At 41.3% G+C, this 26,306-nt stretch overlaps 1 protein-coding gene across 1 annotated transcript in view; it reads left to right on the forward strand.

Annotated features, from left to right (window-relative positions):
* Nucleotides 1-26,306, forward strand: part of cnot4a (CCR4-NOT transcription complex, subunit 4a) — a 69,435-nt gene that overhangs the window by 12,568 nt on the left and 30,561 nt on the right. Inside the window, 1 exon segment of the mRNA XM_034176138.1 lies at nucleotides 3,883-4,098. Within this exon segment, the coding sequence (XP_034032029.1) occupies nucleotides 3,925-4,098 (174 nt within the window). The 5' untranslated portion in view covers nucleotides 3,883-3,924.

Raw genomic sequence — 26,306 nt, forward strand, 5'->3', positions numbered from 1 at the left:
CCTGAGGGATTGAAGGTCACTGGCATTCAATGTTGGTTTTCGGCCTTGCCGCTTACGTGGGGAAAGTTTTCCATATTCTCTGAATCTTCTGATCATATTATGGACTGTAGATGATGGAATCCCTAAATTCCTTGCAATTGAATGTTGAGAAACATTGTTCTTAAACCTTTGGACTATTTTTTCACGCAGTTGTTCACAATGTGGTATTCCTCGCCCCATCTTTGCTTGTGAACGGCTGAGACTTTTGGGGAATGCTCCTTTAATACCCAATCATGACACTCACAATTCATGTCCTCAGTTCCCAAACACTTATTGAGTGTTGTTAGAAGGAAAGGTGATGTAACACAGTGGTAAACATACCACTGTCCCAGCTTTTTTGAAACATGTTGCAGGCATCCATTTCAAAATGAGCCAATATTTGCACAAAAATAATAGTCTATCAGTTTGAACATTAAATATTTTGTTAATGTGGTGTATTCAATTGAATATAGGTTGAAGTGGATTTGCAAATCATTGTATTATGTTTTTATTTACATTTTACACAACGTCCCAACTTCATTGGAATTGGGGTTGTACATGAATGCAAATGGGAAAGCTGAGCCTAGGTCAGATCTGTTTTCTTGTAGGAGTTGGAATCATTAGGTATCTCACAATTTGATAATAATTCAGAGTTGCGATGCGATTACAAAACAGTTATCAGTGCATCTTGATGCATATTTTTCTTTATAGAATTTCTTTTTTTCATCACTGTGACTTGGTAGTTTTCAAAGTAAAGCATAATGCTTTAATGAATTTACTTCAAATAATTATTCAACAGCTCAGCCATGTTTGCACTCATATGGCTCTCATTCAGATTCTAAATGCTAAAACCCAGGGGAGCTGTTGCTCCCCCGCTTCCACAGCATGTGTCCTGTGACCTCGTGTATGTCACTGTCTCCCGTTTGGACTATTCCCACTTCAAGAAAGTAAAAAGTAAAGCATTTTATGTGCACCTCATCATGATGCATATACGCAATAGCTGTCTTGTAATAATGCACTTTGTACTTGGGCCAGAATAAAGCGCTTTGTGACAGTGGTTAAACTTTGTTGCCCTTTTGCTTTGCCCTTTGCTGACAGTCTTAAAACTGCAGAAAACATGGGATGTAGTGTAAACATGTTTGTGATTTCCATATGAATTATTTTTGCTATAATCAAGTAGCCCTTATATGAGATATTAAGAAATTATAGTCTGCTATTCCAAACATAATGTATTATTAATGTATGACGGCAATATTATATCAAGCTAAGTAGTTTCAGCTTGTTGTACAAGTTATTGCATCTGTTTTTCTCAAATACGAAGAAAATGAAATGTCTAATTTCTGGGCAACGTTTTACCATAGAGCTGTAGGGAGAATTAATAAATGCCATATTCTCTACCTGTTTTTGGAAAAAATGATTGTAAAACTAAATATTTCTTGTACAAACTTGTACAGACCGATGATTGTGCCCTCCTCATCCAGCATGTTTTCATTTAATAAAAACATAAACTAGTTTAATAGAAGTATGCACTTTTGTTTAATTTCTTTGGTTCATATTCCCGTGCCCAGACTCCACTAGTTTGTTGATGGTGTTGCTGTAATGTGACCAGTGGTGGGCACAGTTCCGATAATCCGATAACAAAAAATTATTGAAGATAATGTTTTCATTATTGGATTATCTTTTTAGATAACTTTAAAAACCATTATCGGACTAATTATCTTGCAATAAATTTTTGTCCGATAACTTTTAACTTTAATGTAGTAAACAAAGCTGAACAGCAGCAAACAACTTTAAAATTTAAAATCAGTTGAGCACCTACCTGTTAAAAGTTTCCTAAAAGATGTATAGTTTCACCCTCTGCAAACAGAAGAGAGCTGCTTCTATGCAAAACTGCTCTGTCCTCTACAGGCTAAGGCGAACTGGTCACAAAAAAAAAAAAAAAATCATTTTCTTTAACACCATACTTATACGCTGGCAATATCCCCTAAGTCATCCAGAGGCATACATTTTTAACTTCTGGTTCAAATTTTAACCAAACAAATTTTGGAGAAGTTATTGAAAATTACTGTCATGTCTGAAGTTTTCTAAAGTGAAAATATCAGATATATGTTTTAGTTTTAAAGTACTGTGCTAATTTTTACGGTTTTAGTGAGCACATGCTGTGCCCAGCAGTGCATTATGGGTAGGATAGGGTAATCTCAGTACGTTCACCACAGGACAAATGCATTTCAGACACTCTGTTCAGGCTCCACGAACAATAGCATTAAGCTCTAGTGCCTAAAACTCTCATGAATATATTCTCTGGGTTTATAGATGTTATTGTATTTGCGTTTGTTAAATTCCACGCATCTTAAATGTAGCAGACACGGATTATCTGGAATTTTGTTTTGGCAAGTTTTCACGGTCTCTACTGCCATCTACTGGCCAGTAGTGTCAATGGCAGTTCATGGCGGTATTCGTCCTGAAGATGAGCAGACACTATGATATTTTTAATCACAAGTTAAGTTTTTTTTCAAACTTAATTTACAAAACCTCTCAATGGGAGACATCAAAGTTTAAAAACAAACGACAACAAAAAAACATTGCAGGACAGGTCTGCGGTGTTTGCACATGCACAGTGCGAGCGGTTGGATGCTTGTAGCTCTTCAGCAGCAGGAAACCCTCACGACGGCCGACCAGAATAATATCAAATAGGTTTGATTTGCATTCGACCATACTATCGGTGATCAGGAGGTGGTCGTGAGATGTTAAACGCAGCTTGTTACTCCATGTACACTAAACGATGCAGGACGCACAATTAACCTGAAACTTGGTCCAAAAAATTCTTGCACGAATGAAAAATCATCTGAAAAAGGGCTAAAACTCGCACAGTGTAAAGCCAACATTTATGTGTCAAGACAATATTGAGTGCACGGTTTACAATATAATAAAACGTGCGCACAGCACTAATAAAATGAGCGCACATTCTCTCCACATGCAAAACATTTTGCGGTGACACTTCCAGGGCTCCGTAAAAATGCCTGTTTTTACAAATAAAAAATGGAATATTTTACAAAAGCACATTTATCTGTAAACACCAACACACGTCACATTAACGTTTTGGTTTACATAATGAATGACTGAACCAATCAGTGTTTAGCAGAGGCACTTTTACCCAGAATCCTTTTGTGATCTGTCTGTTTGTTACAAAAACTCAGAATTAGTGCATTATTCAACATTAAAAAGATATGTTATATTTTAACTTTGTACAAATGACAGAACTGACATTAATGGAGTTATTCTATCAGTATTCACATCAAACCATAAGTCAGTATGACTTTATTTTCCAAGACGTCTGCCTGACCGGAGCGTTGTGATTAGTAGAGCTGGCTTTGTGGCTGCTCTCAGCTTGCTTCTGTGCTGTAAGCCGTGTAGTAAACAAGAGCTTCCAGCAGGGGGCAGGATGTTCAAACATAGAAGTGTGGGCTCATTGTTTGGGGCTTTTGATGCTTCCAAAAGCGATCGTGGTGTTAAAACTCAAATTCAGCTTATTAGTAGTTGCAAATGTACCAGAGACAATACTGAAATTTATCGGTTATCTGTAACTTCCGATACATTTTTGGGTGGTTTATCGGTTTATCTTTATCAAAGATAACTTTTCAGTTATCTGATTATCTGTTATCAAAGTTAATTTTTTGGTTATCTGTGCCCACCACTGAATGTGACACTGCCACAGATTTCACTTAATCACTTATGCTTTATGGAACCCTGATTTATGAGATGCTGCTGCAAAGTATGAGTGCTAAATGTCTCTTGTAATAAGTGCTTACCATTTTAAATCATGTTAGAATGGCAGTTTTATGCTCAGGCTCTTTGTTTTGACAGACCTGTGACCAGCATCAATACTCACGCTTGCCACACCGTAGGATGTCCCACAGCCCTGACATGAAGGACGACCCCATGGAGTGCCCATTGTGCATGGAGCCACTGGAGATTGATGATGTCAACTTCTTTCCTTGCACCTGTGGGTACCAGATCTGCCGCTTTTGCTGGCACCGCATTCGCACAGATGAGAATGGTCTCTGCCCTGCCTGCAGAAAGGTGAGCAAAGGATACAGTATTTTCCAGAGTATAAGTTGAGTCAGAGTATAAGTTGGACCTGTCAAAAAATGCTTCTCGAAGAGGAAAAAAAAACATGTATTATTCACACCGGACTATAAGTTGCATCTTTTTCTGTGTTATGAGTAGGGATGCACCGATCCACATTTTTCACTTCCGATCCTGATACCTGAATTTGGATTTCTTCCGATACTATTCTAATACCAGAGCTCCATTTGCTTTAATATTATTATTGTTGTTGTTGTTGTTGTTAATTTTATGAGAATATTTTGTATCCCCAGTTATACAGCTTCATGAGAAAGTGGTATAGAGTAGTATTTAAAAAAAAAAAAAAACACTTGAAAGTTAAGCTGCAATTTGCCAGAAGACATATCTAGCATACAAGCCTCGATTTGATGTTTTGGTGAAAGAATTAAGTACTTTTATTTATTGTTGGACAAGTGGCTGAAGTTTCATCTCTTGAACACCAGATGTCACACCCGCCCCAAGTACATGAACTGCTTTCAGGCTGGAATGCATTTCCTCATTTCCAAAATGCAACAAGAAACCACCAAAAAAATAAATAAAAGTTAATTTACTCATATTTTGAGTCAGTCTGAATAAATTGGCGCACCTTGGATCATTTTGCCTTACTGCTCCCGGTTTAAAAATCCTCACGCTCTTTAATGTGGCGCTTTTTCACATATTTGATTCAGTTCACTGTATTGTTGGTCGCAACTGAGCTTTTGTGTCTCGGTACAATGACTTTGCAAACATTGCATGTTGCTGTCTTGCTTTGCGGTGTTTCAGGAGACATGTCAGCGACAGTACTCCTCAATGCTTGCTTGTTAGCTGGCTGCTAACTGCGGAAGAGATCCCTCATTACTTCTCTCTCATTACAATACTCCGCATCTCAGTGAGAGACATGTCTCTGTTTAGAAACCTTTCTCCCTCCCTCCCTGCACTCCGCAGCCATTTTAACCGAGCAGCAAGCAGCACTTGTGGAGATGTTTCACAGTCGGCTTCTGGATTGGTAAACTCCGTAGGTTGTATTGGAGATTTACGATCCGTGAATTATGTTGATATCGGAAGCCGATACCGTTATTGGATGGGATTGGTCTGATCTCTAGTTCTGAGCACAAACTGTTTAAAGGGACATTACAGTGTTGTGGTGGGAATTACGGCAATAGTGTGGGACAACTACATTTTACATGTAGTTGTACACACACATATATATATGTATGTATGTGTGTGTATGTATGTATGGATTGAAAGGAGATAGGAGCATCTTCTTTACAATATGTGAAATGGAGTTTAGGTGTGGTAAGGTGACATTAGTGCAGGGATTTGTAAACGAGTTGTTATTGCACATGATTTGTATTTTGGTATTTTGTATATTGGTACACTGTGAAATAACATGTGGTTATTTCACAGTGTTATTGTACAGCCTGATAGCAGCAGGGAGGAACGATCTGTGGTATCGTTCCTTCTTGCACTGAAGGTGCCTCAGTCTGTCACTGAACGAGCTGGTCAGCTCCACTACAGTCCGGTGCAGAGGGTGAGAGGAGTTGTTCATGATGGATTTGAACTTGGTTAACACCCTCCTCTCAGCCACCTCCTCCAGAGAGTCCAGAGGACAGCCCAGGACAGAGCTGGACTTCCTGACCAGCTTGTTCAGTCTCTTTCTCTCCCGCTCTGTGCTGCCCAGGGCCCAACAGACAACAGCATAGAGGAGAGCTGAGGCTACAACAGAGTCGTAGAAGGTCTTAAGCAGAGGCCTGCTCACTCCAAAGGATCTCACTCTCTTCAGGAGGTTGCGGCGACTCTGGCCTTTTTTGTACAGGGCGTCGGTGTTGTAAATCCAGTCCAGTTTGCTGTTGAGGTGAACACCCAGGTATTTGAAACTGTCCACAGTCTTTATGTTCTCCCCCTGGATGTTCAGCGGTGGGTGAGGTGGTGGTTTCCTCCTGAAGTCGATCACCATCTACTTCGTCTTACTGATGTTGAGACACAAGTGGTTGCGCTCACACCAGTCCACGAAGTCTGTGATGACTGACCGGTACTCCAGCTCGTTCCCCTCAGACACATGACCCACAGTGGCGGAGTCATCAGAGAACTTCTGGAGGTGGCAGCTGTCTGTGTTGTAGGTAAAGTCTGAGGTGTAGTGCAGGGGTGGCCAAGTTCGGTCCTCGAGAGCCACATTCCTGACACTTAGTTGTCTCCCTGCTCCAACACACCTGAATCCAATGAAAGACTCATTAGCAGAGTTTTAATGAACCTTTCATTGGATTCAGGTGTGTTGGAGCAGGGAGACAACTAAGTGTCAGGAATGTGGCTCTCGAGGACCAAACGTAGCCACCACTGGTGTAGAGGGTGAAGAGGAAAGGCAAGAGGACAGTGCCCTGGGGGGCCCCGGTGCTGCACCTTACCACCTCAGACTGACAGCCGCGCAGCCGTACGTACTGCGGGCGGTCAGTGAGGTAGTCGATGGTCCAGGTGGCGAGGTGTCCATCCACACCTGCATCCTCCAGCTTCCCCCGCAGCAGCGCCGGTCTGATGGTGTTGAAAGCGCTGGAGAAATCAAAGAACCTGACTCTCACAGCACTCCCGCCGGTCTCCAGGTGGGTGAGCACTCGCTGCAGTAGGTAGATGACAGCATCATCTACCCCGATGTTGGGCCTGTAGGCGAACTGCAGTGGGTCCAAGGTGTCGCTCACCACAGTGCGGAGGTGAGACAGGACGAGCTGTTCCATGGTCTTCATGAGGTGGGAGGTCAGGGCAACTGGTCTGTAGTGGGCCGGTTTTTGGCGTGCGGTGTTTTGGGAACCGGGACCACACAGGAGGTCTTCCACAGGGTGGGGACCACCCCCAGGCTGAGGCTCATGTTGAAGATGTGGCTGAGGACCTCACAGAGCTCATCTGCACAGGTCCTCAGCAGCCTCGCGGGGATCCCATCTGGTCCTGCTGCTTTCTTCTGCTTCAGCCGCAGGAGCTGGCCTCTCACCTTGGTTGGAGTTACAGTAAGGGGGAGCTGGGGTGTGAGCTGAGGTGGGCTGGTGCTGAATACAGTCACGGGGGAGGAGGGACGAGGTCCGGGGTGCAGTGGAGGTGACCAGGGGGTAGAAGGTAGGGGGTCAGAGACTGGAAGGCTGGCTGCTGGAGACATGTGGAGGGCCGGGAGCAGGCAGGGGGGCAGGCGTGGAGGAGCCAAAACGGTTAAAGTAGCTGTTTGGCTCCTCTGCGAACCGAGAATCCCCATCTGCAGTCCTGCTGGCACCCTGCCCAAATCTGGAGGCGGTCTTGAGGCATCTCCACGTGTCTCTGACGTTGTTCCAGGCCAGTTGCTCCTCCATCTTCCCTCCATACACCACCTTGGCTGCACAGATCTTCCACTGGACTCCTATTGGACCCTGCGCTGCTCCTCTCTGTCTCCCGAGTTGAAAGCCCTCTTCTTCTGGTTCATCAGGACCTTCAGCTCGGGGGTCACCCAGGGGTGGTTGTTGGGATACCACTGTACCCTCCGGGTGGGCATAGTGCTCTCCACACAGAAGTTCATGTAGTCAGTGACACACTGGGTCAGGCCGTTGATGTCTTCACCATAAGAGTTTTGAAACATGCTCCAGTCTGTGGTTCTGAAACAGTCCCTCAACCTCTCAGTGGCCTCTTGAGTCCAGAGTTTCACTGACCTTTTCTGCACTGGCTCTCTTCTCACCCTGGGTCTGTATTGGGGGAGCAGATAGATGAGATTGTGATCAGAGCGTCCCAGCGAGGGTGGAGGTGTAAGCGTCCTCCACATTGGCGTAAAAGAGGTCCAGTATTTTATTGTCCCTGGTTTTACACGTAAACGTACTGGGTGAACGCGGGGGGGGGGGGTGGTGGAGAGGGAGGCATGATTAAAGTTCCCGGTGATGAGGAGGAGCGCGCGGGGATGTTGCGTCTGCAGCCACGTGACTGTGCTGTGAATCCGCTCACAGGCAGCAGCGTTCTCAGAGGGAGGAATATACGTGCAGAGCGCATTCACACTTCCAAACTCCCGTGGGAGATAGTACGGCCTCATGCTCACCGTGAGTAGCTAGAATTCCGAGGAGCAGATCTGGTCTTTGACATGAATATGAGCTGCGCTGCACCATCTCTCATTCACATAAACGGCGAGCCCCCTGCCTCTCTTTTTTCCGCTCTCCGCCAGCGTCCTGTCCACGCGAATGAGTGTGAAGCTGTCCATGTTGATTAAAGAGTCCGGTACATGTTCATCCAACCACGTCTCCATGAAGCACATGAGACTGCAGCCCTTATACAGCCTCTGGAAACGGCTTAGCGCTGCTAGCTCCTCGGTCTTGTTGCGGAGAGATCTTACATTCCCCATGACCACAGACGGAATATAAGTCCTCCTCCGCTTTGTCCGCCCGCCCCTGTAGCCCCTCTGTTTCTTACGAATGTCTGCAGGTACGTCCGGGTGCTCAGCATAGTGGGGACCGAGAGTAACGAGAGCAGCACTCCCTTAAATTAGATTTCAAAGCCAGCAAAAAAATGCAAAACAATGTCTGTCCTTACTGCATGGGTTAAAGTTCTCCGTCAACACGACGGATTTCCGTCATTTGGAAAATTTAACCACACATATGCGTGCGCACGTGGTATCGTGTGTTTTGGGGCCAAAATATGATACTCTCACTGTCAAAGCAACATCCCATTCTACGCTAATCAAAGCAGCAGCAATGTCATCGTGGACTGCGGAGGAAGGGACTGTGTGAATTTTCACTCCTCTCCATTGTTTTTACTGCTTGCCATGAGTCACTGTTCTTCTCCTCCCTGTCTTCGTGGGAACATTGGCAGACCTTCCCCAAGTATAGCGGAGTGTGGCTTTGCTTTGAACCAATGAAGCGCTGATCCGAATCACTGCTTCGATGTTTTATTTTGCTTTATCTTAATTTTACCCAGCTAAACCCTAAAGAGCATATGTCTGTGAGTAATATTTACTTTTTTTATGTTAAACCAACATGTTATTTTCTTCTGAAACTGTTGATAGATGTATTTTATAACTTAAAAAGGGACCGATGCTAATGCGTTAGCATGTCTATGGCATTTTCAGTGTTAAAGATAGCATTAAGCTGTTCGCATCTCAGCACAGTTTGTGTGCATTTCTGTATAATTAATGGCTCAGCATTTGTCGTCGTAACAGTCAAATGTATTACGAATTGTATTTTTTAATTTTATATATTAATAATAATAATACCAACAACAACAAATGTAATACTAATAATAATAATGCTACAATACAACTTTAGAGAAACAGACAAAAAGAACCTGATAAAACAAAACAGAAAAGGTGAGACCAACTAACGATGAACATGAATAAATAAATATGGAAATGGGCATTTTTCTCAATACGGGCACTTTTTGGATGTCAATATTCTGAAAAATAAAAGCTGTTTGTTCCTGGTTCTTTTTTTTTTATCAGGGATAGGGTTGCCCCTAAGGTGCACAAAAAACAATGGGGCAGAGCTTAAATCAAGGCAGAATTTTTGGGGCAGGGCATTTTAAATTCACCATGTCCTCGTAACCACTCAGCTCCGTTACTTTTTCAAGTTAGGCTCTCTCCTGGTTTTGAAACTGAGTTAAATTTCACCATAGTCAGTGACTCTGAATAGGGTGATTGAAACTGACAAAATAAAGTTTGTATTTGACCAATTTGTCTAGTTTCTGAGAAATTTTTGCTGAAACCGTAACGGAGTTAAGAAATCGGTTATGGAGTTGAAATAAGGTAATGGAGTTGAAAAATAGAGCAACTCAAGCTGACTCATAGAATATATTTAACAGCTTTATTCAAATGTCACAAACTAAACCTGTGCTAACAGTTGTACCAGACTCTTGAACAATCAAACTTTTAAAATCTAAAAATGAACAATAAAAGTATCAAAAACAATCAAAGAATGGATCAGCAGTCTGTTATCATAAATGTATTTAATCATGACGATCAAACAGCAGTCAGCATTGAGATCTACTGCTTCTGAAACGAGAAAACAGACACGTATGCATAGATTGTCACAAAATAATCTGCAAGTCAGTCTTGACAGAAAATATTAACGAGATCAGCCGTACAATGCGTCAGAAAAATATAATAAATAAACAAACAACAAATGAATTGTGTATTTCATCGTTCAATATACCATCTACTAATGATTAGCACAAGAACTCCTACACTGTATAACCTAGAACTAGCAAAGTCACACCACATGGTATTTCCTAATCATGGCCATGTCTTCCTGTGAAAAGATGGTGTGCCCATGTCGATCTAACTGTGGAACATCAAGTTTCTCCACGAGGTCTTCATTTTGTTGCCATGACATCTGATCCAGCCACTCAAAGCAAGCACCTAAAAGTGAACAAAAAATAGAGAAGTCATGTTTTGCTAGGTTTCATTGTTGAAGAGCCAATTTTCACATCATCATAATCATTATGGTGTCGTAACCCTTTTGAATTTTTGCCAGAGGTATAGTGGAGTCTACTGCAGGCTACAGTCCACCTGCCTGCATGGGATCTTTTGCTTGCCCTGGCATACACACTTTGGGACAAGGGAGCACTGTTTCTAGTCTCATCTGACAGACTCTCTGTATTCTCTACATATATTTGTACAAGTATATGCCTTGGCTGGGATCCAACCCATGCAATGACCCTGGTAGGAGTGGAAGTCGAGCATGCTTGTAGAACCATTCACCCAATGTGCCAATGTACTTACCTCTCTGTTTCATGTATTTCACATTGTGTCGATCTCCATCTGTGGCCATCACCATGCCCACATAGAACTTTGCACCACATTGTGCAATAGCATAACAGCTGGGCAAAAATCCATTTTGGCTTGGCATATCATTGGCTGGGTCGTTTTGCTGAAAAAGAAGGTTTCACAATCACTTGGTTTGATGACCACACATAACTGAGACACACTGTTCAAAAGTGACATCAAAATGAAGAAACGGAATGAGTCTTACCTCAACGTGATCTCCGACAGTTGGAGAACTGCTACCTTGGCTATTTGACATCTCATTATGAGACCTGTCGTCTTCGACATTGGCAACTGTGGCTTGCTGAAAATTAGAAATGACGAGGGGTTCAAAAGTCAGTAGTTGGCATTTTTAACTAAATATCTCATTATTGTTATTTTCTAAAGGCTGAATGGGATGAAAACCATCTTACCTCAAAATCATCTTGTTGGGCAGGGTCATCGTTTTGTCCTGAGACATGGAAGACTTGATCCACGCGGTCAACATAAACGACATCGGCCTTGTGTACATCTTGACTTTTGGTGGAGAAGCAATCGCAGAAATTGTCCTTAGTGCAGTAGCAGCTGATGTGGCGGTATTTGACCAGGCCTTGTGTGTCAGTATAGACTTGATGGACTTTCATGATACCATTGATAGTTGGAATGCTGTTCACTTGGACTTCCATGTTCGCTTCAGCTGGTATTAAGAAGAGATGCACTTTGGTCTTGTCCCTTAATGCATCGTACATGCTGGTTGCACTGTTCAGGTCTGTTCTTGATAAGACAGTGTTATCTGCTAGGCGTTTAACTGTAGCCCCAATACCATCTGCCGCTCCCTTGCCATGGCCAGCTTCACTGAAATTCCACCAAACCTTGGTAAATCCCATTTGGAATGGGATATTGGCCATTAGGTGAAAATTGGCTTTCCCTTGATATTGGGTCACTGGTCTGTCACTCATAAAGTGGAGTTTGTCGGCCTGTGGGTACCTAGCTTTCAGGAATCTGAGGACAGGAATCAGGTGACACCAGATTGCTGTAGGTGTTTTATCTCTGTCACTTAAACTGCAGAAGGAAATGGGCTCAATGTCTTCACCACCAACATATGCTACTCCTGTGTGCAAGGTCACCTGTGAGTTTGAAGCACCAAAATGTGCTGGATTTTGGATTTGTCTGAAGCTCTTGGTTGTCCAGTTCTCGGCAAAATCAATGAGCAGCCACAACTCTTCAATGGCCATTTCACTTTTCTTAGTATGACATGTTAGATACTGCCTCTCAGTATTGAAGCTTCACAAGTTTCTTACTATTTTCCTTTTTTAGCTCCTCCTTTGTGCCATTCACTTTGTCTTTAACCCATCTTGATGTTTTCTTGGTAGAACCAGTTTTGTCCTTGTGCGTACCATGCACAAGTCTCCACTCCCACCACCACACCTGTGAAGCAGTGTTTGATTCAGTTGTCTCCTCTGGGTGCAGAAAAGTTACTTCCTTGGCTTTGCAGACTGCACAAGACCGGTACATGCAGTCTTTGCTGGCCTGGCTGCATACAGTTTGGTCCACAGCTTTCTCGACTCTGTCTTCTACAAGGAAACCTTAAGAATAAGTTATTTCTGTTCAACCTGCCCTAATAAATTTCTGTGATATTTTCTCCTTTTGAAATGATATGGACCATAGCCACAAAAAAATTACCTGTCCAGGTTTTTATGACTTTTGATATGGAAATTTCAACTCCGTTACCAAATGACTCAACTCCATTACCAAAGCAAGGAAACCTGAAGTATGTTATTTCTGTTCTGCCTGCCCTAATAAATTTCCATGATATTTTCTCCTATTTTAACAATAATATTGGCCTTAGCCACAAAAAAACCTGTCCAGGTTTTTGACTTTTGATATGGATGGAAATTTCAACTTTAACAAATTACTCAACTCCATTACCAAAGCAAAGAAACCCGAGGGTTATGTTATTTCTGTTCCACCTGCCCTAATAATTTCTGTAGTATTTCCTCCCATTTTAACAATAATATGGACCTTAGTCACAAAAAATTACCTGTCCAGGTTTTTAGGACATTTAATCAGGAAATTTCAGCTCCATTACCATTTTACTCAACTCCATAACTAATAATGGTAACGGAGTTGAGGTTATGGAGTTGAGTGATTTTCAGGAAAATGGAATTTTCCATGCGCCAGTGCAGTAGCTCTTGGTGGTTCCTACCATACCATGGAGGGTCTTGCACAAGTATTATTACAAACATGATTGAAAATATATCCTGCTGTTACCCTGGATTTTAAAGAAGATAACGGTTTGGCGTTTAAAAAGTATACTCACCGTAGGATGCTGAAATCTTGAGAAATTTTGAGAAAATCATGAGGCCATTCTCAACAAACTGCACATGGCAGCTTTGGGGTTACACAAAGGTAGTTTTGTCATGGACTTCATCCTTTGGTTTCAACTCCTGCCTACAGGGGGTGCCTGTGTAGTGATGGTTATGGAGTTGAGTGGGTTTCTGTGGACACCCCTTTTTTCAGTGTTTTTTCACAGAAAACCACCACCTATGATTTTTTTTTTTTTTTGCTTAGGATTATTATCTGAGTTTCTTTTGATGATTATGCAATTTCCAGCCAAAGCAAATTGAAATCCTTGCCAAACTGAGTTTGTATATTGTCACCCAGATTTGGGACACCCTCAGAATGGCCCCAAATCCTCTTTTTTTTTTTACCCCAAAAATGATGCATAAAAGGAAATATACCAATGATACTTTATTTCCAAGTAGAAAGGACACACACCTATAGTTTAATGGGTAAAAAAACTTACTCTGTAGGATTATTTGCAAAGAAAGTGGCCTGGACACTAAATTTCACCATTAGTGCCCATATTGGGAAAAATGCCCAAATAAATAGCTGTTTCCTGTGAACACCTAGTGACTCTTACACCTCCACTTCATCCCTGTTTTAAGTTTAATGACAATTTGTTTTGGTCAAACCACATCTAAGCTGTGTTTTTACACAAGAAAAAAAATAAAATGCAGTAAACTGCACATTTGTCTTTTTTCATGAAAATATCTTATTAAAGAGCACATATTACACTTTAGTCAGGCCTTTAAAATACTTTTGTGGACTCTTGCTGTAATATGTTGTCAGTGGTTGAGATAGCTGCTGTAGGCATTTAAAAATGCTCATAATTGAGTGAAACCTGATGGAAATCTCTTTGTGGTATGTCGGTGATGTATGTATGTGCAAAACAACATCATAACTTTGTTACGAGGTCAAACGTTGATAAGATAAGACTTTATTGATCTCACAGTGGAGAAATTCACATTACGTTATTGATGTTATGTGACAAAGGCCTTTTAATAACTCGCTAAAGAAATAATGGCAAAACTCAAATGTAAGTAAAAAAAAAAAAAGATTAATCGAAAAAATAAACGATTGCTAAAATAATCGTTAGTTGCAGCCCTAGTTTGTTTTACGAGTGAGAGCATTTTACCGATTAAATGTGAATAAGCCAGTTTTTACTTTCTCAGTGCGCATGTGTTTTCAAAACTGGTGACAGTGTTACTTTGTGCACAGCAGAACAACACTGTCAGTTGCTTTAGGCCCTAATTTTGTATTTTATTGACTGTACCATCAGTGACACAGCACCCATTTGGTGCATTCACCGGATTAGAACCGATCAAAATATTACAGAAAACAAAGAATTTTTACTTGACAGTTCAAAGTGAGTTTTCTTTGTTTCAGAGGGCTTCATACCCATTAAAATTCACTAGAATATAAAAAATTTGACTTGATCTTTTTAAAAATTTCTGGGGGGGATCCCCAGACCCCCCCCCCTCCTTTTAAAGTGAATGTTCTTTGTTTCAGAGGGCTTCATACCCATTAAAATTCACCAGAATATACAAAATTTGACTTGCTCTTTTAAAACATTTCTGGGGGAGATCCCCCAGACCCCCACAATCAATACTGTTTTTACTTAACAGTTTGAAGTGAGTTTTCATTGTTTCAGAGGGCTTCATACCCATTAAAATTCACCAGAATACACAAAATTTGACTTGGCCTTTTAAAAATGTTCTGGGGGCACCCCCAGATCCCCCAGAATCAAGACTACACCCTGCCCCCACCACCCTTTTATGTACCTTTATGTTCAGGTTTTGCATTTATGCTTTGTCTCTCTCTCCTTAGAGGCTATTTAGAATATATTTTTATACTGTATAATGTGTTTATTGTATTTATTGAGGAAAAAAGAGTGCGTGCCCCCACTACGCCACATTTTAGGGAACTGCTTGGCATTGATTTTTGCCAGGAAAAAATTTCAGTCGGATGAAAATTTATTGCTTTAACCCATGCCTTACTGGCTTATTGACTGTGGCTAGACAAATTCAAGAATCAAGGAACACAAATGTGATGCTTAATAATTGTTGCCTTATTTACTCCTCACCCAGGCAAAGCCAGTTACCTCTGCTTGTTATTATACGTTACTATAGCAGCTTGGCGTCTCTATACGTCTGAATCCTCCTGACATGCATTCATGGTACACCTGCCTGGTGTCCACTTGGTCTGTTGTTGGGCATCTCAGCTGTTAACTCTAGATTATGCGGCCTCTGAAGCTAACCAGCAATGAGACATTTGGAATTGTCAAGATGTTATTTGGTGTGCACAACATGTGCACGGGTGCTGCTGCAGATGTTTGCCAGCCATGAATTGGCAAATGGACTGCATTTATATAGTGCTTTTTTCCATCTGCATCAGACGCTCAAAGCGCTTTACAGTTAATGCCTCACATTCACCGCGATATGAGGGTGCTGCCATACCAGGCGCTCACTACACACTGGGACCAACTAGAGGATTAAGGACCTTGCCCAAGGGCCCTTAGTGATTTTTCCGTTCCGGCTGGGATTTTAACCGAAGATCCTCTGGTCTCAAGCACAAAGCTTGATCATTTAACCACTAGACCATCACCTCCCCCTGACTTTTTTATGTTGAAAATGTGGCCTGTTCAGCTGTAAGGATGGGAAATAAGATGGATTAAATCTTATAACTAATTAATCTTTCTTTAACTTTTAGATCTGTTCCTAAATGTTTCAGATCTGCAGTGATTAAACCATTACTTAAGAAACCTCATCTTGACCCTAGTGTATTGACAAACTATCGGCCAGTGGATCATCATATTCTACATGATAGGCTGGAAAATCATTTTGGGATTACTGGGAGTGCCCTTGCATGGCTGACGTCATACTTGACCAGTCGTTCTCACTGTGTTTTGTACAGTAACACTACCTCTAACCTTAGTGACATGAAATTTGGGGTTTCACAGGGGTCTGTCTTAGGCCCCCTACTTTTCTCCCTTTATATAGCACCCCTTGGGCACATATTGCGGCGTTTTGGGGTTACCTTTTACTGCTATGCAGGTGATACTCAGTTATACATGCCAATAACTGCTGGTAATCTCGTTCACATAAAATCCTTAGAAGATTGCCTTGCAGCAGTGAGAAGTTGGATGTCTACAAACTTCCTACTTTTAAACTCTGATAAGACCGAAATGATGGTTCTTGGTCCAGTGAGACATCGGCATCAATTTGACCAGTTAATGCTCAGCCCCTACTGGTGTGTCATACATCACACTGACAAAGTGAGGAACTTTGGGGTCATTTTTGATCCTTTGTTGTCCTTTGGCCTCCACATTAGAAATATTACTAGGACTGCTTTCTTCCACCTGCGAAATATAGTGATGATTCGTCCCGTCCTATCTATGTCTGATGCTGAGACCCTGATCCATGCATTTATCTCTTCTAGATTGGACTACTGCAATGTTCTATTTTCTGGTTTACCGCAGTCTAGCATTAGGGGTCTCCAATTGGTTCAAAATGCTGCAGCCAGACTTTTGACACGAAGCAGAAAGTTCGACCACATTACACCCATTTTGGCATCCCTTCAATGGCTTCCTGTCCCAGTAAGATCAGATTTTAAGGTTCTGCTACTAACCTATAAAATTATTCATGGACTGGCACCCTCCTACCTAGCTGACCTAATTAAACCTTACGTACCGGCCCTGGCTTTACGTTCTCAGGGTGCAGGACTACTTTGTGTCCCTAGGGTGAATAAGAAGTCTGCGGGTCACAGAGCTTTCTCTTATCGTGCCCCTATTCTGTGGAATGATCTCCCTGCGTCAATAAAACAGTCAGATTCTGTGGAGACTTTCAAGTCCAGACTTAAGACGCACTTATTTTCCCTTTCATATGGCTACCATACAGGTACAGTTTTGTTTTACGCTTTTTACTCTTTTAATTCATTTTATTAGTAATTGGAGCGGGCCGCGGCCTCAACTTTACCTAAATTCTGGATCTTTTAGTGAAGTTTAGGGCTAGTGGCCGGCGATCACCTTAGTATTTCTCTGTTTTTCTTGTTGTTTAATGCTGACAAATTATACAGTATTTCTTGTCTTTCTGATGCCTGATTCTGTTTTTTCTCTCTGTTTAAGGTGCAGCTCCATCCAGAGATGGGAGTTGTTCATGTTGGCGATCCTCCTGTCCTGTGTGCCAATTGCATTTCTTGTATATTCGTCCGTGAATTTTTATGTGAATTGTTCTGTAATTTATGTTTTGTAGCATAACCCAAGCAGAGGGTCACCCGTTTGAGTCTGGTCTGCTTGAGGTTTCTTCCTCAGAGGGAGTTTTTCCTTACCACTGTTGCTCTGGGGGTTGGTAAGGTTAGACCTTACCTGTGTGAAGCGCTTTGAGGCAACTCTGTTGTGATTTGGCGCTATACAAATGAAAAGAAATTGAAATTGAAATAGATATGAAAAAAGAAGACAAATTTAAAAGACATTTTAAATGTGGAGACTTTAAGCAGCAAGAGTTTATGAGGACTGTGCTCGTGCTGCAGCTGTAGACATTAAATAACAAAGTACAAATGTGTCTAACGTGTTGCCTGTGAGGATCCACAGGCTCTAGATTGGGTAGTGTTTATTATGCAAAGCTTCTATAATGAGTTGCTATGGCGTGCGAGTCCAGAATGTTTTTACAACCTTAGACCTCAACAGTTTTTAGAGGAAGAACTCAATCCTTTCATTTCCTTTTAGTTCTTGTCATCATATACACACTATTATTATTATCAGTTTTATTTTATTATTACTTCTATTTTTTCATTTGATTTTTAAATGGACCACAATGGAAATAAGTGTTTAATCTTTTTAGTCACATAGCACTGTCATCCATTGCTGTATGCACCACCTCTGGCGATCAGGAAGGATGAAATACGGTGGTGTTCGGAGTGATGGTGGTGCTGTGTGGCTGAGGAGATTGATCCGGGTTTTGAGTGTATTTCTTGTTGTTGCATGGGAAACCCATTTTGGCATCCCTTCACTGGCTTCCTGTCCCAGTGAGATCAGATTTTAAGGTTCTGCTGCTTACCTATAAAAGTATTCATGGACTGGCACCTCCCTACTTAGCTGACCTAATTAAACCTTACGTACCGGCCTGGGCTTTACGTTCTCAGGGTGCAGGACTACTTTGTGTCCCTAAGGTGAATAAGAAGTCTGTGGGTCACAGAGCTTTCTCTTATCGTGCCCCTGTTCTGTGGAATGATCTCCCTGCATCAATAAAAGTCAGATTCTGTGGAGACTTTCAAGTCCAGACTTAAGACACACTTATTTTCCCTTTCATATGGCTAGCATACTGGTACAGTTTTGTTTTACGCTTTTTACTCTTTTAATTCATTTATTAGTAATTGGAGCGGGCCGCAGCCTCAACTTGTATATTCATCCATGAATTGTTCTGTGAATTGTTCTGTAATTTATGTTTGTAGCATGGCCCAAGCAGAGAGTCACCCCTTTGAGTCTGGTCTGCTTGAGGTTTCTTCCTCAGAGGGAGTTTTTCCTTACGACTGTTGCTCTGGGGGTTGGTAAGGTTAGACCTTACCTTTGTGAAGCGCTTTGAGGCAACTCTGTTGTGATTTGGCGCTATATAAATAAAAATAAATTGAAAATAACTATTCATTCTGCTTATTGGCCTGATTCTCTAGAAGTTGCTGTTCATTTTTATGTGTGAAAAATGTAGGGCCATACAGGTCTTTGGTGCCAATGTATCTGTTTCCCTGTTGCTAAATGCAGAGTTTGATGTCATGACATCTGACATGGGTTAAAAAATTTAGTCTTGTTCTCAGCTTAAATCCTGAATAGGATCTATATGTGCCCTTGCACATGTTTGCTTTTTACTTGAAAAGGTTTTCAAAATGCATTACTTTTGTGCGCGTGATGAGATGTATGACTATTATTCCAGTCATTTTATTAAAAAAAAGGGGTCAACCCGGAACAGATTGCAACAGAAATGATTTTGGTGACATTTGAACCCTGAAACTGTTTTATAAACATACTAAAAGTCTAGAAAGATAAAAAATCGGGAACACTCCCAAAATCCAAGATGGCTGTCCGAAAACATGCAAAAATTTAGTTTTTCCAAAATAACTAAAGAAATATCAATATTTAAGGACATAAATGTATTGATGTTAAATATAAACCTGGGTATTGTGGACATTTTGACACCAAAATTAGGTCTCTATCTGTAACAGTTCTTGAGATACAACTTATATGTAGTTTACATAAACTCAAGGATGGCAATTTGGTTTGTGTCCTATTACATTAAAAATATTGCAGTTAAGGCCCATAAATACATTGAAGTTGAATATAAACTTGTGCATTGTGGACTTTTTGGCACCAAAAAAAAATAGCTGTAGCTATTACGGTTTTTGAGATATGGTATAAAAATACATCTACACTCGACAAAAATTGATGAAATTGAGCATTATGTTGAAAACTACATCTACACTCGACAAAAATTGATGAAATTGAGCATTATGTAGAAAACTAAGTACCATTTCTGAAATGTTCATCTAAAGAAGGTAATAATCTTGAGTCAATATTTCACTGGAATATGAATAGAGAAGTTACTCATATACACTCAACAAAAATATAAACACAACACTTTTGGTTTTGCTCCCATTTTGTATGAGATGAACTCAAATATCTAAAACGTTTTCCACATACACAATATCACAATTTCCCTCAAATATTGTTCACAAACCAGCCTAAATATGTGATAGTGAGCACTTCTCCTTTGCTGAGATAATCCATCCTACCTCACAGGTGTGCCATATCAAGATGCTGATTAGACACCATGATTAGTGCACAGGTGTGCCTTAGACTGCCCACAATAAAAGGCCACTCAGAAAGGTGCAGTTTTATTGGGGGGGGATACCAGTCAGTATCTGGTGTGACCACCATTTGCCTCATGCAGTGCAACACATCTCCTTCCCATAGAGTTGATCAGGTTGTCATTTGTGGCCTGTGGAATGTTGGTCCACTTCTCTTCAATGGCTGTGCGAAGTTGCTGGATATTGGCAGGAACTGGTACACGCTGTCGTATACGCCGGTCCAGAGCATCCCAAACATGCTCAATGGGTGACATGTCCGGTGAGTATGCCGGCCATGCAAGAACTGGGACATTTTCAGCTTCCAAGAATTGTGTACAGATCCTTGCAACATGGGCCGTGCATTATGCTGCTGCAACATGAGGTGATGTTCTTGGCTGTGTGGCACAACAATGGGCCTCAGGATCTCGTCACGGTATCTCTGTGCATTCAAAATGCCATCAATAAAATGCACCTGTGTTCTTCGTCCATAACAGACGCCTGCCCATACCATAACCCCACCGCCACCATGGGCCACTCGATCCACAACATTGACATCAGAAAACCGCTCACCCACACGATGCCACACACGCTGTCTGCCATCTGCCCTGAACAGTGTGAACCGGGATTCATCCGTGAAGAGAACACCTCTCCAACGTGCCAAATGCCAGCGAATGTGAGCATTTGCCCACTCAAGTCGGTTACAACGACGAACTGGAGTCAGGTCGAGACCCCGATGAGGACGACAAGCATGCAGATGAGCTTCCCTGAGACGGTTTCTGACAGTTTGTGCAGAAATTCTTTGGTTATGCAAACCGATTGTTTCAGCAGCTGTCCGAGTGGCTGGTCTCAGACGATCTTGGAGGTGAACATGCTGGATGTGGAGGTCCTGGGCTGGTGTGGTTACACGTGGTCTGCGGTTGTGCGGCTGGTTGGATGTACTGCCAAATTCTCTGAAACGCCTTTGGAGACGGCTTATGGTAGAGAAATGAACATTCAATACACGAGCAGCAGCTCTGGTTGACATTCCTGCTGTCAGCATGCCAATTGCACGCTCCCTCAAATCTTGCGACATCTGTGGCATTGTGCTGTGATAAAACTGCACCTTTCAGAGTGGCCTTTTATTGTGGGCAGTCTAAGGCACACCTGTGCACTAATCATGGTGTCTAATCAGCATCTTGATATGGCACACCTGTGAGGTGGGATGGATTTTCTCAGCAAAGGAGTAGTGCTCACTATCACAGATTTAGACTGGTTTGTGAACAATATTTGAGGGAAATGGTGATATTGTGTATGTGGAAAACGTTTTAGATATTTGAGTTCATCTCATACAAAATGGGAGCAATACCAAAAGTGTTGCGTTTATATATTTTTTTGAGTGTATTATGTATAATAGAGTGGATGTCAATGCACAACCAGGGCACACTGGTGACACCACTGCTGTGTGGACAACCTGGAGAAAGCCTCAATTCTCACAGGCGCTTTTGTGATAAGGTTGCAACAAAGACAACTCATGTGCAGCCACAGTGTTTGCCACCCACTTCGGAAGCTGCCAAGTTTCATAGTCTGAGAGTTTACTTGCAAGTTCAGGAATGGAAAGGTGAAGATGAAGGTGACAACATGCCATTGCAAGAATGGGGATGGAAAGTTTCTGATAGTCAGGTTGTCCCAGTCATGACTGACTTGCAAGCAGCACCAGATTCTCTTCTGCATGCTGTGAGATGTAACTGCAGTACTGACTGTAGTACATTGCGATGTACATGTTGCAAACTTAACTTAGATTGCTCAGCAGCGTGTGGCAACTGCAGAGGTACAGGGTGTACAAATGCAGGCCAACTCAGTAATAACCAGGATGATGAGACTGAAATTTGAACAAGTAAAATTTCAAGTGTCATGATGTACACAATACTGATTTCACCTGAACTTTTATTATCATGCTTCATTGGTTTTACTGTAAAATTAGTGTGTGATTACATCTGTCATTAAAAAAGTTAGTGCAGCTGACAAGCACTAAGAATATTATTATTGCATTCTTTAAATGAACATTTCAGAACAGTTACTTGGTTTCAACATAACAATTTCACCATTTTTAGCCAAGTGTAGATGGCTTATGTACTGTATCTCAAAAACTGTAAGAGCTACAGCCATTCTTTTGGTGCTAAAATGTCAACAATACACAAGTTTATATTCAGCTTCAATACATTTCTGGGCCTTAACTGCAGTATTTTTAACGTAATAGGACACAAACCAAATTGCTGTCCTTGAGTGTATGTAAAACTACAAATAGACTGTATCTCAAGAACCGTTATAGATAGACTTAATTTTGGTGTCAAAATGTCCACAATATCCAAGTTTATATTTAACATCAATACATTTATGTGCTTAAATATTGATATTTTTTGAGTTATTTGGGAGAAAACAAATTTTTGCATGTTTTTGGGTGGCCATCTTGGATTTTGGGAGTGTTCCCGATTTTTTTTTTTTTTTTTTAATCTTTTTAGACTTTTAGTATGTTTTATAAAACAGTTTTGCGGTTCAAATGCCACCAAAAATCATTTCTGTTGCAATTTGTTCTGGGTCAAGCCATAAAATGACTGGACTATACAACCCCTGGCAAAAATTATGGAATCACTGGCCTCGGAGGATGTTCATTCAGTTGTTTAATTTTGTAGAAAAAAAGCAGATCACAGACATGGCAACTTTCTGGCTTTAAGAAACACTATAAGAAATCAGGAAAAAAAATTGGGGCAGTCAGTAACTGTTACTTTTTTAGCCCAAGCAGAGGGAAAAAAATATGGAATCACTCAATTTTCAGGAAAAAATTATGGAATCATGAAAAAGAAAAGAACGCTCCAACACATCACTAGTATTTTGTTGCACCACCTCTGGCTTTTATAACAGCTTGCAGTCTCTGAGGCATGGACTTAATGAGTGACAAACAGTACTCTTCATCAATCTGGCTCCAACTTTCGCTGATTGCTGTTGCCAGATCAGCTTTACAGGTTGGAGCCTTGTCATGGACCATTTTCTTCAACTTCCACCAAAGATTTACAATTGGATTAAGATCCAGACTATTTGCAGGCCATGACATTGATCCTATGTGTCTTTTTGCAAGGAATGTTTTCAGTTTTTGCTCTATGGCAAGATGCGTTATCATCTTGAAAAATGATTTCATCATCCCCAAGCATCATTTCAATTGATGGGATAAGAAAAGTGTCCAAAATATCAACGTAAACTTGTGCATTTATTGATGATGTAATGACAGCCATCTCCCCAGTGCCTTTACCTGACATGCAGCCCCATATCATCAATGACTGGGGAATTTTACATGTTCTCTTCAGGCAATCATCTTTATAAATCTCATTGGAACGGCACCAAACAAAAGTTCCAGCATCATCACCTTGCCCAATGCAGATTTGAGATTCATCACTGAATATGACTTTCATCCAGTCATCCACAGTCCACATTGCTTTTCCTTAGCCCATTGTAACCTTGTTTTTTTCTGTTTAGGTGTTAATGATGGCTTTCGTTTAGCTTTTCTGTATGTAAATCCCATTTCCTTTAGGCAGTTTCTTACAGTTAGGTCACAGACGTTGACTCTAGTTTCCTCCCAGTCGTTCCTCATTTGTTTTGTTGTGCATTTTCGATTTTTGAGACGTATTGCTTTAAGTTTTCTGTCTTGACGCTTTGTCTTCCTTGGTCTAGCAGTATGTTTGCCTTTAACAACCTTCCCATGTTTGTATTTGGTTCAGAGTTTAGACACAGCTGACTGTGAATAACCAACATCTTTTGCAACATTGTGTGATGATTTACCCTCTTTTAAGAGTTTGATAATCCTCTCCTTTGTTTCAATTGACATCTCTCGTGTTGGAGTCATGATTCATGTCAGTCCACTTGGTGCAACAGCTCTCCAAGGTGTGATCACTCCTTTTTAGATGCAGACTAACGAGCAGAATTGATTCCATATTTTTTCCCTCTGCTTGGTCTAAAAAAGTAACCGTTACTGACTGCCACAATTTTTTTTCCTGGTTTCTTATAGTGTTTCTTAAAGCCATAAAGTTGCCATTTGAAATTACTTTAGTTTTGTGTCATGTCTGTGATCTGCTTTTTTTCTGCAAAATTAAACAACTGAATGAACATCCTCCGAGGTAGGTGATTCCATAATTTTTGCTAGGGGTTGTATATGGCCTTGTGCCATTGTGGCTTATCTGTTGTAATCCTTCTCCACCAAGGGATTATCACAATGAGAGATAAGTGACGGGACAGAGCCAGTGACAGATGACTGGACAGGCCTAGTCTTGACGTGCACTGTTTCTGACAGTGCTGCACGTGGTTTCTGCGGAAAGCTTCTGCTGGTTAGGATCTTGCTGTCTCTCCTCTTCTTTCTCCTTTTCTCCTCTACATTGTTTGTCTTCATTTTTACAAAGACTTCCACTTTTGTGTGGATCATTTCTCGCCAGCTGGCTTTGTCCATTGCTCGTTCTTCCCAGGTCTTCTAGTCAGTGGAACAGTTATTGAAGTTCTTCAGGAGGTCCTTGTACTGTCTCTTCTGCTCTCCTCTCAATAATTTTTCCTTCAATCAGCTGGGAATAGATCTGCTTGGGAAGTCGGCTGTCATCTGTTCCGAGCGATGTGACCCACCCACCGAAACTGGTTCTTCATGATGACACACTCCATGCTGTGGAGCTTTGCTTCAGCCAGGATGCTGATGTTGGCACTGTAGTCTTCCCACCTGATGTGGAAAATACTCATCAAGCAGTGTTTGTGGAATTGCTCAAGGGTCTTCAGGTGGCAACGATCAGTGTTGCAGGTCTTGGATCCATACAGCAGGGTTGGCGTGATAACAGATTTGTCAGCGAGGACTTCTGTCTCATGTTGAAGGTCTCTGTTGTTGAAAACATTGGTGTGAAGCCAGCAGAAGACAGTTCCTCCACATTGACAGTGACTGGGGAGTAACAGGGTGATGGGGCTGGCCAGGACTGGGTTCTTTCTGACATCAACAATCATGTCCACTGTCTTCAGGGCATTGTGCTCCAGGTTGTTCTGCTTGCACCAGTACACCAAGTGATAGATCTCCCATCTGTAGGCAAACTCGTCCCCATCAGAGATGAGTCCGATAAGAGCTGTATTGTCCACAAACTTTAGGAGCTTTACATACTGGTGGCTGGAGGTGCAGCTGTTGGGTACAGGGAGAAGAGTAGAGAGGAAAGAACATGACACGTGTCTGCCCAGGTATGGATAGTGGGTCATGTTTTCTAGGACTTGACCATGCAGTCTGACAGCAGGAAGCTTTAGATTGACCATGTTGGGTGGAGGCTGATACAGGACCAGTCTTCTTCAGGTTGAAATGAAGACCAAGCTTGGTGTAGGCTTCATTAAAGGTTTCAAGGATTTTCTGAAGACCTTCTCCCATAAAGGATGACTTGCTGCTGCTGTCAGCACACTGCAATTGAAGGAGGGAAGCGATGGTGATTCTTTTTTTCTTGGCTCTCTGTGAGCTCAGGTTGAAGAGCTTTCCATCCATTCTGTACACTGTCAATTAACGGTGGCACCTTGACTTTGATCAGGTGGAGGATTATTGCCCTATGAAGATGATGAAGAGGGTAAGAATGATGAGCAAAGAAGTATTCTGTAGAATAGGCTATTGTTTTTTTTTTCTTCCCTTCCTTTTGGTACCAGTGGTTTTGGTGGAAACCATAATCACAGAATGTTCAGTGATGTAGTAGGTACATATTAATGCACAGTATCTGTAATAAGCTGTTTGGATTTGCTGTAATTGTGACCATAGGAATCTTATGATAGAAGGTACTATATTTTCTGAAGCACAAGTCACACCAGAGTATGTTGCACCTTTTTTCAATCTTAGCAGCTCTTTAATTTGTGATTTTTGTGCATTGCAGAATTGTACTTTTTGTTAACGCCATTTATTCCTTTATTATTAGTTTTTTGTTTTGTGCTTTGATTTCTGGTAAAGTCCTATATAAATAGTCATTGTTGTTGTTAATGATCATGATGATGATAATAAATGAATTTATTACTTTTCGGTGTGTAAGTTGCACTGCAGTATAAGTGACAAGACCTCCCAAACTACTAAAACCTCTGGAAAAAATGGTATATGAAAATTAAATGTATAAAACAAAATTATGTTAAGTTTTCAAAATAATTGTTATAGCAGTTTAAACGTCTGGCTTAATAGGATAATAATGTGGCTGGTTAACGCATGTCACTTCGAGAAGTTTTATAGAGGAGTCCCAAATTCTGTTTACAAAGAAAGTTAAATTGTGCA

Source organism: Thalassophryne amazonica, chromosome 8 (genome assembly GCF_902500255.1).
Source record: "Thalassophryne amazonica chromosome 8, fThaAma1.1, whole genome shotgun sequence".
In the NCBI taxonomy this organism is placed as follows: domain Eukaryota; kingdom Metazoa; phylum Chordata; class Actinopteri; order Batrachoidiformes; family Batrachoididae; genus Thalassophryne; species Thalassophryne amazonica.